Below are 17,057 nucleotides of genomic sequence, written 5' to 3'. Positions count from 1 at the left end.
GTCACGACGGACGTCCGCGCACGGCCGCCGGGGACGTCCGCGGCCGCCTCTCCCGACGCAATAGAGACGTCCCGCACGAACGACCGGCACGCCGGTTCGACGTCCGCCGGGACATCCGCTATTGCGGATGCTCTTAGGGTGATACATGTTTGTATGATGATATGCCCGCAGGGGCGTAGCGCAGTTGGCAACAGAGGGGCAGATCTTGCTATAATGAGCCTGGGTTCGAATCCCACTGTTGTCGTGTAGTTGCTTCCATCTCTCAAGCACAAGTGTGAGGCCTTGGAAGATGAGCTTCTAGCAGCCAGTGGGTTAAGGCCTCCCCCTTAACGGGCTACTGCGTACCCTGGTTGAACCCCCTCACATGATGTCGGGCCGGAGTGTGGGGGCCGCCAAGGCGACGGAATCGCCTTTTTGCTGCAATGATGATATTAACAAAAATTTAAACATTTTCATAAGTTATTTGACCATTTAGCTAATTATAATTAATAGCTTACAAAAGTAAGGTACTGAAGTAAATAAAACACTACAACTGCCTTTTGATTGCTCTTCTTTTAAAGAGATAACTAAAAGCTAAAGTAACGTCGGCTGTCCCTTCATTTTGCCATCTCTTAGACTAGGAAAAAATTTCCCAAAACCCATGTAAGTAGTTCCTATGATCATGATCATCCAATCATCAGATTCAGTGCTAAGAGATTATGACTGATTTCATTTTAACTACTATTTGAGCACTATTTGAGTCATGTAAGGCCATCCACAACATTGTCTCTATACCGTCTCTTAAACCGTCTCTTAACTACTATTTGAGCACTATTTGAGGGCCCCACTGTCCTTTTTTCCTCCATCTCTTAACTAAGAGACGGAACCTGCAACGCTCCGTCTCTTAACCGTCTCTATACCGTCTCTTAATTACTATTCATTCAATTTAATTTATAATTTTTTTTAAAACCCAATTCAATTTAAACAAACACACTTTATTAAAATTAAAACAATATTACAACTTAACATTAAAAAAAACGAAGACATAATTAAAATTCTAAAAATATAAAAATGACATAATTTAATCTTCTCCGCCAAAGTTTTCCCAAATGTGCTCAATTAGATCCTCTTGGAGTTGGGTGTGGGCGCTAGAGTCGCGTGTCCTTGCCCGAATAGCCAACCGTTCTTGTATAGATGGATGCGCTCCACTTCGCGGCGGACTACTTGCGGTTGAGCTTCCGGGGGATTCGGGGTCGAACCAATTTCCGGCATCGGGTCCTTCGTCTCGGACAATCATGTTGTGCAAGATTATGCACGTATACATGATGTCGACCATGCTCTCCATGAACCACGAACGAGCCGGGGCTTTGATGATGTTGAAGCGCGATTGTTCCATTAATTGGCGCATTTGCTCAAAAGGATCCATTTGTTTGAGTTGATTGAAGATGGAAATTGGAGTGATAGAGAGGATTTGAGAGGAATAGATGTGTGTTTGTGTTTGAAATGAGTATGGAATAGAATTATTTATAGAGTAAAAAATAAAAAATTTTAAAAATGAAAATAAATATTTAACGGTAATATTACCGTTTGAAAAAAAAAATTTTTTTTTATTAAAAATCAATTTTTTTTTAAAAAAATGAATTATTGTGTCATCAGTGACGACGCCCACTCGCGGGCCAGCGAGTGGGCGTCACGCACGCATGGGGACGTGCCACGTGTCCCTGGCGCGTGGCGAGACATCTCGTCTCGTGTCTCGCCGAGACGAGCTACGCGACGAGACGGTCGCGAGCTGGAGACGAGATGGGCGCTGCAATGCGTCTCGCGGGGGTCTCGTCTCTCCGAGACGAGACGCGAGCCCGGCGCGAGACGCGTTGTGGATGGTCTTAGACTAGGAAAAAATTTCCCAAAACCCATGTAAGTAGTTCCTATGATCATGATCATCCAACCATCAGATTCAGTGCTAAGAGATTATGACTGATTTCATTTTAATTTCCCAAAGTTTAATTTACCATTCAAATCATTACATAGGTTGTATTCACCTATTAAAATGATGTTAGTATGTAATGAGTTTTCAAGATTTTGAAAAGTGGATAGTCGTTGCAAAGTGGAATAATGATGAACTTGAGTCTGTGCTTGTGCTTGTGTGTGATAATTAAAGATTAGAACTGAAAAAACATGTTTGCCCAGTACTTAACTTGCGTAACCAAATCATTACCAATTCTTTTTTCTTTCCTTAATGATGTTTTGTCTTCTTTCGTTCCTTACTCCAAATAGAGGCAAGCACACAAGATGTTCGGTAAAATTACTCAACTAAAATACCAAACAAAGAACAAATTACTGCAAATCATAATCTTAAATAAGCAGTAAAACCCCAACATATTAACAAACTATACCATTCCCACCGCTCAATTCTTTACTATCTTTACCTAATTATACCTCCACCACCACCACCACCACCACCCACTCCAATTAAACTACTAATGCAACAAATTAAGAAACTGCATTTTCCCCCAATTCGATCTTCAAACTCTGAGCAAGTAAATGCTCAGCTCTGGACCTCCATTTCCATCCGGATTCATCATGTAGAAAGCCTCCGAATCCTTGGACCCCACAACCCTCTCGAATTTGGCCCTCATATACATCATCTCGCCGTCGCCGGGGATGACGCCGGCGCCCATGGAGATGGGCCCCACGGCGTTCAGCACCTTCCACTCCTCCGGGCCGCACTCGCGCCGCATCGCGTAGCCGCACTTCTTCCCGTTGCAGTAGGTGCGCCAAACGGGCTCTTCCAGAAGCTTCGCCCCCTTCTTCTCGGCCCGCTTCTCGCACTCCAGCGCGACCCTGACGAGCCCGGATGCCATCTCCTTCACGAGCGCGCTCGTCGGCGTGGCCAGCTCCACCAGGAAGGCCGGCGCCGCCTTGAAATCCTCCTGGAACGCGAAGCGGACGTGGCCGCGCCGCTGCCCGAAGAGGGTGCCCACGACCCGGCCCGACGAGAAAGGCGAGCGGTCCCGGCCCAGCGCGAGGGCGGCCCGCAGCTTGGAGATGGCCAGGACGGATATCTTTTTCCGGGCCCTGGTGGAATTTGGGAAGGTCTTGAGGTCTTCCGATTTGGAGGTGAAGTTGAGGATTTCTTGCATTTCGTCGTCTTTGTTTTTCCAGTGGAAGTATCTGCGGGAGAAGGAGAAGGAGGAGTCTTGAGGGGTTTTAGCCATGATTGTCTTCATCTAGAAAAAGGGATTAAAGCAAGAAAACAAAGGAATAATTTAAAGGGAAAAGAAGGATTCTTTTTGTTTTGAAAATTGAAAGAGAGTAGAAAAAATGTGAAAATGAAAAAGGAGGCAATGTTTTGTTTTGGGATTGATTGCTCTTGTTATTTCCGGTTATATATATTGTGTGTTGGAATTGAATTTGATAGTGGGTGAGGGAGCGTGACAGGGAGAATTCTGACAAAAAAGAAGGTGATCAGCCCCACCAAACTGAATCAGGAAAACATTAGAATGTATTCAGACAACAAAACACACTACACACAGTGGAGTGGACCAACGTTGAGAGTGTTAAAACTTCCCAAGTAAAGGGATAAAAAGGTAATATTGGGAATATGAGAGACAGTAATACAGTACTCTTTCATCACCTAAAAATGTTTAGTATTAATGTGAAATTGATACATAAATGAGAAAGAGAAAATATAAAAATGTTTAGTATTAATGTGAAATTGATACATAAATGAGAAAGAGAAAATATGGAGTAGTTAATATTAGTGGATAATAGGACTCAAAAATTATACAAAATGGATACGGACTTATAAATCTTTGATATGTTTAGTGTACTATAATTCTATAATTGAATTTGGTAGTTTGAATGGATCATGGATGGTGGGGGCTGAGTGCAGAGAGACAGGAAAGTAATGGAGGAGGTTTTCATTGGAAACAGTTTTGGATAGGCACAATCCAATTCCAAGTGTATCCGCATTGGACCGCTGCACTCTTCATTTTGCCATTTCTTCATGTTGTTCCACTATCAACTGCACGCTTAGGGCATCCACAATGGGATGGATGTCTCGGTAAACATCCCGACGGACTTCCCAAAAGCACCTTCTGCCACGTTATAAGGACATCCCACTGCACTGTCACGTCATAAGGACATCTTACTACACAATGACGGACATCCAAAAAAACAATAAAAAAAATCGCGACGTCCGTCGTGTCAACGCAATGACGGACGTCCCGGAAAGCCACGGAACTCTGGTATCCGCAGCGGACGTCCGTATCCGTATGCATGCTGCCTAATGGCGGACGCCATTGTGAATGCTCTTATTCATCACTACCATCACCGGTTAACCACCACCACCACCGCCGGCGCCGCTACATTTGGGAATGCGAAGGCCATCTTTTGGTCCAAGTTGCTAGTAAGAATGTTGCCGTAACATATATGTATAATTACTGGGCCTTAAGAGTCTCCAACAAAGATAACATATGTATCATACTCCGTATCTACTAGTCAGGTGTAGTGTTGAATAAATAAGCTAACACAATGACTTTTTCTGGTTTTAGTTGTTGAATTGAAATGAGAGATACATGAAGTAAAGAAGTAAGTGAGATTTGGCTCTGCCGTTTAAAAATGAGAGTGCCTTTTGTGTTAAGATTGTCAAACAATTTTGAATTTCTCTACATTTTCTACTGTCTAATTGTCATGAACGTTGAATTAGTCAGTTGGGTTTTATGGGTTCAAAATTTTATGGACCAACTAAGAGCATCCGCAGCGGTGGCGAAAGACGCCACCGCCGTCCGCGCCGTTGGCAAGGCGCAGGACCGCCGCCGCTGGCACGACGCTGCTCGATGTATCGAGCACGTCCGTGCCAGCGGACGCACACGTGGCGCGCTCCCATTCGTCAACGGCATAGCCGTTGTGTTTAAACTTTTTTTTATTTTTTTTTTAAAAATCGGTATTTAATTATAAATAATGCTAAAAAATAAAAAAAAATATTTTCCAAATCCCAAAAATATGGCCGTTTTTTTCCCGTTTTTTCTGAATTTTTTTGATTTTTTTTTATTTTTTTTTCACCAAAATCATCTATAAATACACACATTCATCATCCATTTATCACATCAAATCATCTCTCATTCATCTCTCATTCATAATTCTCATACAAACTATCAACACATTCATCCCCCACTCAAAATCTCAAATGGATTTCACCCATATTATGGCGGAAGCGGAACGCGAAGAACAAGAATACTACGAACAACATCGTGCCGCTTACGAAGCATATGTCGTGCCGCTTACAATATTGTGGGTTTTAAATGAATTTTAATATTATGGAAATGTTTTTGTGTAATTGAATTTTATATTAATTGTGCTCGTCCTTGCGGAAGAGCACAGTTGTGGGTGTTGTGCTCTTGCCAGAGAGCAGGCATGAATAGTACCGCCCGGGCCCACAACCGTGCCGCTGGCAAGAGCACGGTTGTGGATGCTCTAATCATGATCGGCTGCCAACGCCTAGAGCTGGAACTCGAACACTTTTTTTGAATAAAAATAAATAGACGTATTGTTCAATGTGTAGTAGCAGAATAAATGAATACTATGAATTATGAAAATGGATCTGAATTTTGGTTTTTTTTGTGGGATGATTTAGATTGGTATAATTACCCTATGCATTCGGCAATAGGAGTTTCTTTCTATCCTTTTGATTCGTCCGTAAATAAAAATCTCATTCCACTTCTATTATAAAATGATATGTAACTAATTTTACTCACAATTTATTATAAAATTAATATATAAAAATAAAATTTATATTTTACTAATTTTTTCTAAATCATAGATCTTCAAACTCATGCATACAAAATGGGAAAATATAATTTAGAGATCAAGAAAAGGCTGATAAGGCCCATATGATCATATTGGCCCAATCTAATTAAGAAAGTGCATTCTCCACATCCTCTTCTGAACAAGGGGCTCGTTTGATTGGAGGATGTGGAAACGTGAACATATAAGATAGGATAGTAAATTCGAGTTTCTGGGTATTAGACTATCTTCAGTGATATACTAAAATCGGGATAGATAATTAGCTCTAATAGTATTCCAAAATGAGTCCCATTTTTCTAGTTTTTGAGTGAAAACACCTTTATTTAGGTTTACACTATACCTAAACCAAAAACTTTTTCAAATTTTGTGAGTAAAAAATGCACAATATAGAGAATATTCTTTATGTTTGAGTTGAGTGTAATAGTTAGAGTAAAATCATATTTGATGTGACATTTGCACTAAAATGGGTTTGAGTTTGAGTTTAGTTTAGAGATATAGACATAATTCGGAGGAAAAATGCTATTGACATGAAATGACATGCCTATCCTCCAATAAGTCTTAGTTACCTATATTATCATCATGGAATGGGTGTCAAAAACATCGCACCAAATGCATCAATGATTCTGTAATTCAATAGCAGTTTAGCATTGTTTGTCCATCTAAATATTTTATCACAATTTATTTAGCTTAAATTTAATCACTTTTCACATCTCTTCCAGTGATCAGCTTCGTTAGCAAGAATAACGCTGCAAAAGTTTGAGTTGTGATGGATCCGCGAATTATTGATGTTAGTGATTGCTGGTAGAGAATGAAAACTACGACACGGTGAATTTACGTGGTTCGATTTACTGAAGTAAATCTACGTCCACGAGAAGAAGGGAGGGCAAGATTGTATTGCTTGATCTGTTTTCTACAGCTTACAAATACAACTTGCTATTTTCTATTTTATCTCTAGAGAGCTTAACCCTTTTCTATCTGATCTAAGTTCTATTTATACATTGAACTAAGGTCGTGGTTTGCAGCCCCACTAACAAGATCGTGGGTGAGCAATAACTGCTCAATAACTGCTTCATACCACTAAATAGATCGTGGGTATAGTGGAGGTCGTGGAGGCCTTTCATGAGTCCACTAACTCCTAGTTCGGTCGAATGCTGAGACCGAACTGCTGGACTTTACCGATCGAGCTTGACTGGTCGGCTTTTACCGAGCTGTAGGCTGAGTCCGAACTCTTTGGTCGTGCCGAACTCTTTGGTCGTGCCGAACAGATACTCTTTCTTGGGCTCTGGGCTGATGGGCCGTCACTGTTATTGGGCTTGCCATTAGGGTTTAGTTCGTACCCCATCACTACCCCCCCCGAAAAGCGAAGTGGATCACTTCGGCGAGGTGAGTCACTTCGGCATTCTGGATAACGGTAAGGGGGAGGCTGACGTCAGGGGACGTGCCTAGCGCATGCCTGCATTAAATGCGACAGTAAAATCCGGCCGTTGATTCCTGAAAAGGTGGGATTCGAAACGGCGCAACGATTTCGAAATCTTTCCCGTATCTGATAAATACGCTCTTTCTTCATCATTGAAGCACTTTTGCTGTTGCGTCTTCTATACTCTCTTTCTTGCGAAAATTCTCTCTCCGCTTTCAAGAATTTTTTCAGACTATCTTCACCTTCAAAAAGTAAGAAAAATGTCTTCTTCTTCTTCTTCGGAGTCGGGTAGCGTTAGGAAAGGGGGTAAGGGGTCTTCTAGCCGGAAAGAATCCGGGGAGAAGACCGTAGAGTATTTTCACAGTATCTTGAGTAAGGATACTGTGATATCCCTTTACGAAAAATACTCTTTTCCTGGGGGGAAGGCGGTGGTACCTGACGGTGATCACAGGGCTGACTCCCCGCCGGAGGGTTACGTCACCGTGTACGAGGCCTGCTTAGAATGCGGGCTTCGTTTCCCCCTCCCTTCTGCCTTTATAGATTTACTAGATTTTTTTCAGCTTCCTTTAGGCCAGGTGACTCCGAACTCTTGGAGGCACTTGTCGGCCTTCGCTGCCGAACTCCGTAGGTTAGGAAGGGATTTGTCTTTGAAGGCGATCCTTAAATTCTTTCAATTTAAGAGGAAGGGGTCTTGGTTTTACTTGATCCCTTTACAGCCCTTTAGGGCCTTTTGTAAAACGAAGTGGCCGAAGTGGCAAAATCGCTTCTTCTACTATGATAGGACCGCGGCTCCTAGTTTTCCCTGGAGAGGGCCGGAGTCCGTTATCCGTCACCCTCGGCCTGAACCGTTGGACGAGCTCGATGGCGAGCTCAACAAGATTCCCATAGTTAGGAAACAATACACGGAGTCTGAGCTCGTCAAGGGCGACGTCGTGTTCGACATCTCGTCTTCGGACGAAGAGGCCGAGGGTGAGGATTTCTCTTTATCTTTATGCTCTACTGCTTTAACGAAGAAAATCTGACTTTGCTTTCTTGCTTTTTGGCAGTGTTCATGTTGAATAAGGCTATCAGAAAGTCCTCCGAGCTTGTGGAGCCGGAGAGAGAGAAGGCTACCAGCTCGGCGCCTGATGCCGAGAAGAATCCGAAGAGGCAAAAGACCTCTTCGGGTCCAAAGAAGCCGGAGTCGACTTCGGCAAGTAGGAAGGGGAAGACCCAGAAGCCCCCGAGAGCGCCAGAGAAAGACATGGTCTTGGCGCCTCCTTCGGAGCATATCTGTGAGCCATTTCTATGGCCCACGGACTTCGCCGAGGTGAATTGTCTTCTTGATTCCTTGGCTTGGCTTCTGTCCTGTATTTTTGGTGCCCTCTGTTAACTTTTTTCCTTATCCATTTTCAGAGGAATGATATGCTCTCCAAGCTCGTCGCCGTCGAACTCTCCAAAGCGTCCAACGACTATGCCGAGATGCAGAGGAAATTGGCGGCTGCTTGTCACCGGGCCGAGCAGGCTGAGGCAAACTTTGAGAAAGCCAGGGCTGCTAGGATTTCGGCCCAGGATGAAGCTCAGTTTGCCAAAAACCAGCTCGTCATCCAGCGAGAGCAGACGAAACAGAGGGATGCTGCCGCCGTGGTTGCCCAAGGAGAGGGTCTCCGTGCCTACACGGAGAGACTCTTTTTGAGCAGCCAGTTTTCGGCCTTTGTCGGTAGTCTGGTAAGGCTAATTGCCGATAAGGGCGAGCAGGGGGCCGACGTCGTGCTGCCTCTGTACAGCCGAGAGATAGCAGCTCGGCTTCAGAATCTGCCGCTCCTTGAGGAGCTCGCTTCATCCTCGGTCCTGCTTTCTGCAGACCGAGTCCGGAGTTGTCGAGCTGATCGGGACGAGAACCTGGAGGCTATCTTTGCCTCCGTGGGACCTGTTTCACCCGCTTCGACTTACAACGGAGAGGGTGAGGCCGAGCCGCTGGAGCCGGAGGCCGAAGTCGAGCGGGCCGGGCATCCAGAGGAGGAAGCCGATCAGGAGGCGGAGGCGAGGCCGGCAGGATGCGAGGCCGAGGCCGAGGTAGCTCAGGAGAAAGAAGCTGAACCAGAGCGAGGAGCCGGAGACGAAGCTGGCGGAGTATGATTTCGTCTCCCTTCTCTTAGTCTAGTTTCTTCTTTGTAAAATGGCCTTGAAGCCCTCCTAGTGTAAAAATTTTTCCTTGTGAATGAAAAATTCTCTACACTTGTCTTCGTATAGCTTTTCGTACTCGCCTTTACTCCTGTTGTATTTTACTATCTGCTCGGTACAGCTGCCGAACTAATATAGCTGCTTTGTACTCAAGGAGATGGAAATACTTCACTGGAAACGGCTGTACTCTTCGGCTTTAGACGAAGCTGAGAAAAGAGCTATAGCCGATCAGACGAAGAATGATGAGCTTCTGGCTCGTTTAGTGAAGCTGGAGGCCGATAATAAGGACTTAGAGTCCGATAAGAAGGATCTGGAGGCCGAGCTGAATACGACCATTGCTGAGAGGACTGCGTACGAGGATTACATCCGTGTGCGCGGGGGATTGACCATATCAGATGTTCAGAGTCGAGTTGACGAACTGTGGGAGGAATATCTTGTACTCCGGAGGAACAATGCGCTGGAGAGCTCGGCTTGCCAACAAGTTGTGAAATCACTACGGCGTTGGGCTTCTCGGTACAACATTGTTCTTTCTCGGCGCCCCTCCATAGAAAGATTCCTTCGGCATATCGTGCCAACAGATGCTCGCACTCCAGATCAAACCTCTGGTTCCCTTGTTCAAAATCCTACTCCAAGTCAACAACGAACTCCGGAACAGCCGGAAACGTCTAGACGAGAACGGGCTCAGGAGCAACCGGAATCGTCAAGACAGGGACGGACTGAAATTCGCCGAGGAGTTGTGACTATGAGCGAGCAAGATCAGCAGATGCTTATTGCAGAGACTCTTCATCGCCGAGGTGTTAGGACTTCTCGGGCTCGGGGAAGAGGCGTTGGGTCGAGGATAGCATCTCGTCGACCTGCTTATTCTTCATCTGCTCGGAACGACCGAACTCGGCTTCCAGAGGATTTTGTGAATAGGTGGCTCAACTTTAGCAACCCCGGACAGTAGAATAGTCCTTTGTAATAGTAGGGTAGCGGAGTTGTATGCTGAACAAGATTTGAAAAATGAAATTTTGTTTCCGCCTCTAACACTGTATTTACAGCTTAGCGAAAAAATTTCATCGTACTTGTCCTCGGTCTTATGAAGTATACTTCTTTGATCGGACTTGGTCCTTGGTCTTATGAAATAAACTTCTTTGACCGGACTCGTCTTTGGTCTGATGAAATAAACATCTTTGACCGGACTCGTCTTTGGTCTGATGAAATAAACATCTTTGACCGGACTCGTCTTTGGTCTGATGAAATAAACATCTTTGACCGGACTTGTCTTTGGTCTGATGAAATAAACATCTTTGACCGGACTCGTCTTCGGTCTGATGAAATAAACATCTTTGACCGGACTTGGTTTGTGTTCTAATTTGGCGATTTTTGTCGCCGGGATCGAACTTTCCCTTGTCCTAATTCGGCGAGTTTTATCGCGTGGATCGGACTTTCCCAGTTAACCGAAGTGGTCTTATGCAGTAAACCTCTTTGACTAGACATGGTCGTCCTCGGTCTTATGAGGTAAACTTCTTTGACCGAACTCGGTCGTCCTAATTCGGCGAGGTTTATCGCGTGGATCGGACTTTCCCTTATTGCAGTTCGTTTCAGACGAAGTGCTTATTAAGCTGAATTGCGGTCTTGTATCCTCCTTGGAAGCTTGGACGCACAATCGTTGGCTTATTGCAGTTCGTTTCAGACGGACTGCTTGTTAAGCTGAATTGTGGTCTTATATCCTCCTTAGAAGCTTGGACTCACAATAGTCTTTAATAATCGATCTAAAAAGGGGATCAGTCTTTAAAGAACGATATACCTTGGTACCATTTGTAAGAGACGACAAGCACATAGAGACAAAACACATAGAGAAAAAATGAAAAAGACGAAAGAAAAAAACTTTAAACTTTTCATAAAACGACAAGTAAAAGGTACAAGTAAAAAAAACAAACAAATAAAAACATGTACCCCTATGACCGAACTAGACACAAGACAGACTGACCGGACTTTGTCTCTTACAAGTGGAACTTCTTGAGGTTGGAGACGTGCCATGTTCGGGGTACTTGTTCTCCTGACATGTGAGTCAATTTATAAGACCCTTTGCCGAGGACTTCTGACACCCGATACGGACCCTCCCATGTGGGCTCGAGTTTGCCCAGCTTTTCTGCTCGGCTTACTTCGTTGTTTCTCAAGACGAGATCTCCCACTTGAAATTGAAGCTTTTTCACCCTTTGGTTATAATACCGGGCTACTTGCTCCTTATACTTGGCTGCTTTTATGCACGCCAATTCTCTTCTTTCTTCGGCGAGATCTAGTTCGGCTCTCAGTCCGTCGTCATTCATTTCTGAGGAGAAGTTTAGAGTTCGGGGACTGGGTACGCCGATCTCCACCGGAATTACGGCTTCAGTGCCGTACACCAGACTATACGGAGTTTCACCGTTGGAGGTTTTGGGTGTAGTTCGGTAGGACCATAGGACTTGAGGGAGATTTTCTACCCATTGTCCTTTGGCTTGTTCTAACCGAGCTTTTAACCCTTTCACCAGAATCCGGTTCGTTACTTCCGTTTGTCCGTTTGCTTGGGGATGGGAGACCGAAGTGAACCGCTGTTGAATGTTCAGCTCTTGGCACCAATTCTTGAACGTCTTGTCGGTGAACTGAGTCCCATTATCCGAGATGAGGATGTGGGGTATGCCAAATCGGCACACTATGTTCTTCCAGACGAAGTCCAATGCCTTTGAGCTCGTTATCGTAGCTAATGGTTCAGCCTCCACCCACTTCGTGAAGTAGTCCACGGCAACGATAAGGAATTTCATTTGCCGAGGAGCTTGAGGAAGTGGTCCCACTATGTCTATGCCCCATTGCATGAAAGGCCAAGGGCTTTGCATAGTGTACAGATCGGTCTGCGGCATCCTTGGGACATTTGCATGAATTTGGCACTTCGTACACTTCTTGACGAGCTGCACTGCCTCTTGTACCATGGTTGGCCAATAATATCCCCATCTCAGAACTTTTTTAGCTAAAGCTCTGGCTCCGATGTGGCTACCGCACGATCCTTCATGAACTTCTCTGAGGATGTAGTCCGTCTCTTCTGGTCCTACGCACCGCAATAACGGCTGGAGGTAAGACTTTCTAAAGAGGACTCCTTCATGAAGTTCGTACCGAAGAGCTCGGCACGTGATCTTCCGAGCTTCTCTCTTATCCTCGGGCAATTGTCCTTGATCCAGATACTGCAAGATCGGCGTCATCCAGTTCGGCGAGCTGGATACTGAATGTACCTCGGCTTCATCAATGCTTCGATGCATTAATTCTTCCGCCTTTGAGCTCGGATCTGAGGCCAACTTACTTAAGGTATCTGCTCGGCTATTTTCCGCTCTGGGAATGCGGATTATCCGAAAATAGGAGAAACTTCGGCTGATGCTTTGCGCTTTGTCCAAATACTTCTTCATTCTCTCGTCACGAGCTTCACTTGTACCCAACATGTGATTTACTATGACTTGTGAATCACAATGGACTTTGAGAGATTTGACGAGCAGACTTTGCGCTAGCTGGAGTCCGGCCAGGAGGGCTTCGTACTCGGCTTCATTATTAGTAGTGGGGAATAGGAACCGAAGTGAGTAGGTTACCTCGTGTCCGTCGGGAGCGACAAGTAGAATACCAGCTCCACTTCCCATCTTGTTTGAAGCTCCATCTACGAATCCGCTCCAGCAGTCCGGCGGTTCTACTTCGGATTCCAAGGGCTGTGCTAGTTCGGCATTGGCAGAATTCTTCTGTTCGGCAATAACAGGAATTGCTTGATCGAACTTTGCTTCTGCAAGAAAATCTGCCAAGGCTTGTCCCTTGATGGCTTTCCGAGGTAGATATTCAATTGTGTGCTCTCCCAACTCTATAGCCCACTTGGCGATTCTGCCTGATGCTTCCGGTTTGGTCAACACTTGCCGAAGTGGCAGATCAGTTAAGACGCATACCTTGTGAGCATAGAAGTATGGCCGCAGTCTCCTTGCTGCATTTACTAATGCCAGAGCAATCTTTTCCAGTGGTTGATACCTTGTTTCTGGACCTCTTAATGCTCGGCTTGTAAAGTAGATGGGAAGCTGCTTTAGGCCTTCTTCTCGTACAAGCACCGCGCTGATGGTTTGATCCGATGCCGCTAAGTATAAGAATATTACTTCGGCTTCGGTTGGAGCAGAGAGCATAGGAAGCTCGGCTAGATAACTTTTGAGCTCGTCAAAGGCCTTTTTCTGCTCGGCTCCCCACTCGAACTTTGGTGCCTTTTTCAACACCGTGAAGAACGGCAGTTGCTTTTCGGCTGCTTGAGAAAGGAATCGATTCAGTGCGGCTAGACATCCGGTTAGCCTTTGCACGTCATGTATGGACTTCGGCATTGCCATGTTTTGAACAACTTGAACTTTTGAGGGGTTTGCCTTGAGTCCGTCCTTTGAAACCCAACAACCCAGAAACTTTCCCGAATCTACCAAAAAGGTACACTTTTGGGGATTAAGTTTGAGGTTGGCTTTCTTGAGCACGTTGAGAGTGGACTTGAGGTTGTGCTCGTACTCCGAAGTGCTTTTGCTTTTGACGACTATATCGTCAACATACACTTCGACCTCCTTTCCAATCAGGTGCCGAAAAAGCTTGTCTACCATCCTTTGATAAGTGGCTCCGGCATTCTTTAAACCGAATGGCATCTTTTTATAAGCGAAAATGCCGAAATCAGTAATGAAGGCCGTTTTTGAAGCGTCAATCTCATCCATTAAAACTTGATGGTATCCTTTGTACAGATCAAGAAAACAAAAAATTTCAAAGCCTATCAAAGCTTCTACTTTTTTATCTATGTTCGGAAGGGGATAGCAATCTTTGGGACAGTGCTTATTTAGATCGGTGAAATCTATGCACATCCGCCATCCTCCTTCCTTTTTCTTGATCATGACAGGATTGGCTACCCACGAAGGGTACTTCACTTCGAATAACACATCCGCCTTCAATAATTGACGGACTTCGTCATGGATGACTTGATTTCGTTCTGCCGCAAAGAGTCTTTGCTTCTGTTTTATCGGCCGGACTGAAGGATCAATATTTAACCGATGAGTGATTACCTCGGGGGGCACTCCGGTCATGTCCAACGGAGACCATGCAAAGACGTCTTTATACTCCTTGAGCTGGATGGTTTTTTCCCGAAGTAGGGGCGTTCCCGCGAAGCCGATCTTAACCGTTCTGGATGGATCGTCTTCGTACAGCTGAACTGTCATCGAGTTCGGCTCCGGTATGACTTCGGTCATCGCCTCTGACTCCGGCTGCTGTGATTGCTATGCTTGGTGGTGCCGATCTGACTGCTCGGCACTTCTAAGCGCAATTTGCAGACATTCCTTTGCTCTCTTTTGGTCACCTCGGATGACCGCTATCCCTCCTTTAGTGGGGATCTTGATGGTGAGGTGATAGGTGGAGCAAACGGCCCGAACTGTGTTGAGCCAGTCTCTTCCCAGGATGACGTTGTACGGGGACCGAGCTTTCACCACGAAAAACTCAATCATCGTACTGGAGCTAGTAGGCGCTTTCCCCACCGTGATCGGAAGGCTGATAATACCTTCAGGGCGGGTGTCCTCCTGGGTGAAGCTCTTCAGGGGAAGCGGAGCCGGACTGAGCCGAGCTGGGTCCACTTCTAGTTTGTCGAAGCACTCTTTAAAAAGAATGCTAACCGACGCTCCTGTATCCACAAACACCCTGTGGATCAGTTTGTTTGCCACTCCGGCTTGGATGACAATGGCGTCTTGGTGAGGAGAGATGGCCGGGACGGGATCAGCAGCCGAGAACGTAATCACTTCGTCCTGCTTCAGCCTTTTATGCGTTGGCTCCTCTCGACTGGAGCCTCTGCGTTCTGACTTTAGGGACGACTTGGTCTTCCCGGCAGGGAGCGCGTCAATAGTCTGGATTACTCCATCATATTGCGGCTCGTCATCGTCTTCGGGATCCGGCTGCCTTTTCGGATCCTGAGGAGCGCAGTTCGCACCACTCTGCTTTTTATTCTTCTTTGGCTGCTTGCTTCGGTATTTTTTCAATGTCCCTGCCTTCACAAGAGCGTCGATACCTGCAGCCAAGTTTCTGCACTCCTCAGTATCGTGACCGTGGTCTTGATGGTAGGAGCAGTAGCTATCCTGTGGTCGGCGCGCGGCTGATTTCGTCATCCGCTTTGGCTTTTCGAATAGGTCAGAGTGCAATTCGAAAATTTCCGCTCTCGGCTTGTTCAGCGGGACGAACTGAGCGGGCGGCTTCTCGGGATTGAGACGAGGTCCCAATCTGTCTTGCACCGGAGCCCTTTGAATTCTTTCAAATGGAGTCCGGCGAGGATGCCCCTGATCGCTATGATCGGGCTTCCTTCTGTCTCCTCGGGACGATGAGCTGTCTAACGACCGTTTGCGACGGTCTGCCTCATCGGCCCGGGAGTACTGGTCCGCAATGTCCCACATTTCCTGAGCTGTCTGCGGACCGCACTCAACGAGCTTCCTGTAGAGAGCTCCGGGCAGGATTCCATTTTGGAATGCCGAAATGACAAGCAGATCGTTGAGATCGTCTACTTGCAGGCATTCCTTGTGGAATCTTGTCATAAAGTCGCTGATTTTTTCGTCGCGACCTTGACGAATGGAAAGCAGCTGAGCCGAAGTGATTCGGGCTTCCGCTTTCTGAAAAAACCTCCTGTGGAAGGCATCCATTAGATCTCGGTAAGATCTGATGCTGCCTTGGGGGAGGCTATCGAACCACCTTCTCGCGTTCCCGATGAGCAGCTCGGGAAACAGCTTGCACATGTGGACCTCGTTGAGACCCTGGTTCGCCATGTTATATTGATAGCGCCCCAAGAAATCGTGAGGGTCCACGAGCCCGTCGTAAGTCATCGACGGAGTTCGGTAGTTCTGTGGTAGGGGAGTTCGGGTGATGTCGTCCGAGAACGGAGTCTTCAGTGCTCCGTACACGGCGAATCCGATATCTCGTCGGTATGGAGGAGATTGAGTTCTCCTGTGATTCCGGTACCGAGGAGGAACAGGAATATGTCGGGGCTGAGGACTCTTCTTCCTGGAAGCCACGGCACTACTGCGGTAGTGACTTTCTTGTGCGGAGGGAGAAGGAGAATCCGCCGTTTTCGTCTCCGACTGTTTTTGGCTTTTCCGCAGGAAGGTTAAGAATTCCTCCTGCTTCGCCTCCAAAAACTGCTTGACAGCCTCATTCAAATCGGGCTGCTGGGAAGACTCAGTGGGACGATTTTTGGAGCGGCTTGTTCCTTCGCCATGAGAACTGGTGGTGGATTTATCCCTAGGCTGTTTTCCAGACCTGTGGGATGGATTGGCTTCCTCCTGGTTCTCACGGGCAGGAATACGGGTATTCTGCGATCTGGTATGCATTTTTTGGGTGGAAAAAATGGATCAAAAATTCGCTTTATCACAAATTTTGTTCTCTGTTTCCCACAGACGGCGCCAGTGATGGATCCGCGAATTATTGATGTTAGTGATTGCTGGTAGAGAATGAAAACTACGACACGGTGAATTTACGTGGTTCGATTTACTGAAGTAAATCTACGTCCACGAGAAGAAGGGAGGGCAAGATTGTATTGCTTGATCTGTTTTCTACAGCTTACAAATACAACTTGCTATTTTCTATTTTATCTCTAGAGAGCTTAACCCTTTTCTATCTGATCTAAGTTCTATTTATACATTGAACTAAGGTCGTGGTTTGCAGC

At 45.9% G+C, this 17,057-nt stretch overlaps 1 protein-coding gene across 1 annotated transcript; it reads right to left on the bottom strand.

Annotated features, from left to right (window-relative positions):
* Positions 1–2,271: 2,271 nt before the first annotated feature.
* Positions 2,272–3,349, bottom strand: LOC121802679 (protein MIZU-KUSSEI 1-like). Its single transcript, XM_042202356.1, has one exon. The coding sequence runs from the start codon at positions 3,204–3,206 to the stop codon at positions 2,502–2,504; it is 705 nt and encodes a 234-aa protein (XP_042058290.1). The 5' UTR covers positions 3,207–3,349; the 3' UTR covers positions 2,272–2,501.
* Positions 3,350–17,057: the final 13,708 nt, after the last annotated feature.

Source organism: Salvia splendens, chromosome 5 (assembly GCF_004379255.2).
Source record: "Salvia splendens isolate huo1 chromosome 5, SspV2, whole genome shotgun sequence".
NCBI classification, from domain to species: domain Eukaryota; kingdom Viridiplantae; phylum Streptophyta; class Magnoliopsida; order Lamiales; family Lamiaceae; genus Salvia; species Salvia splendens.
Note: the sequence above shows the minus strand (reverse complement) of the source record. Positions and strands in the feature narration are given on the sequence as shown.

What these genes read in the sequence shown, in the direction of transcription:
- LOC121802679 (XM_042202356.1), bottom strand. Translation starts at nt 3,206, where the DNA reads ATGAAGACAATCATGGCTAAAACCCCTCAAGACTCCTCCTTCTCCTTC.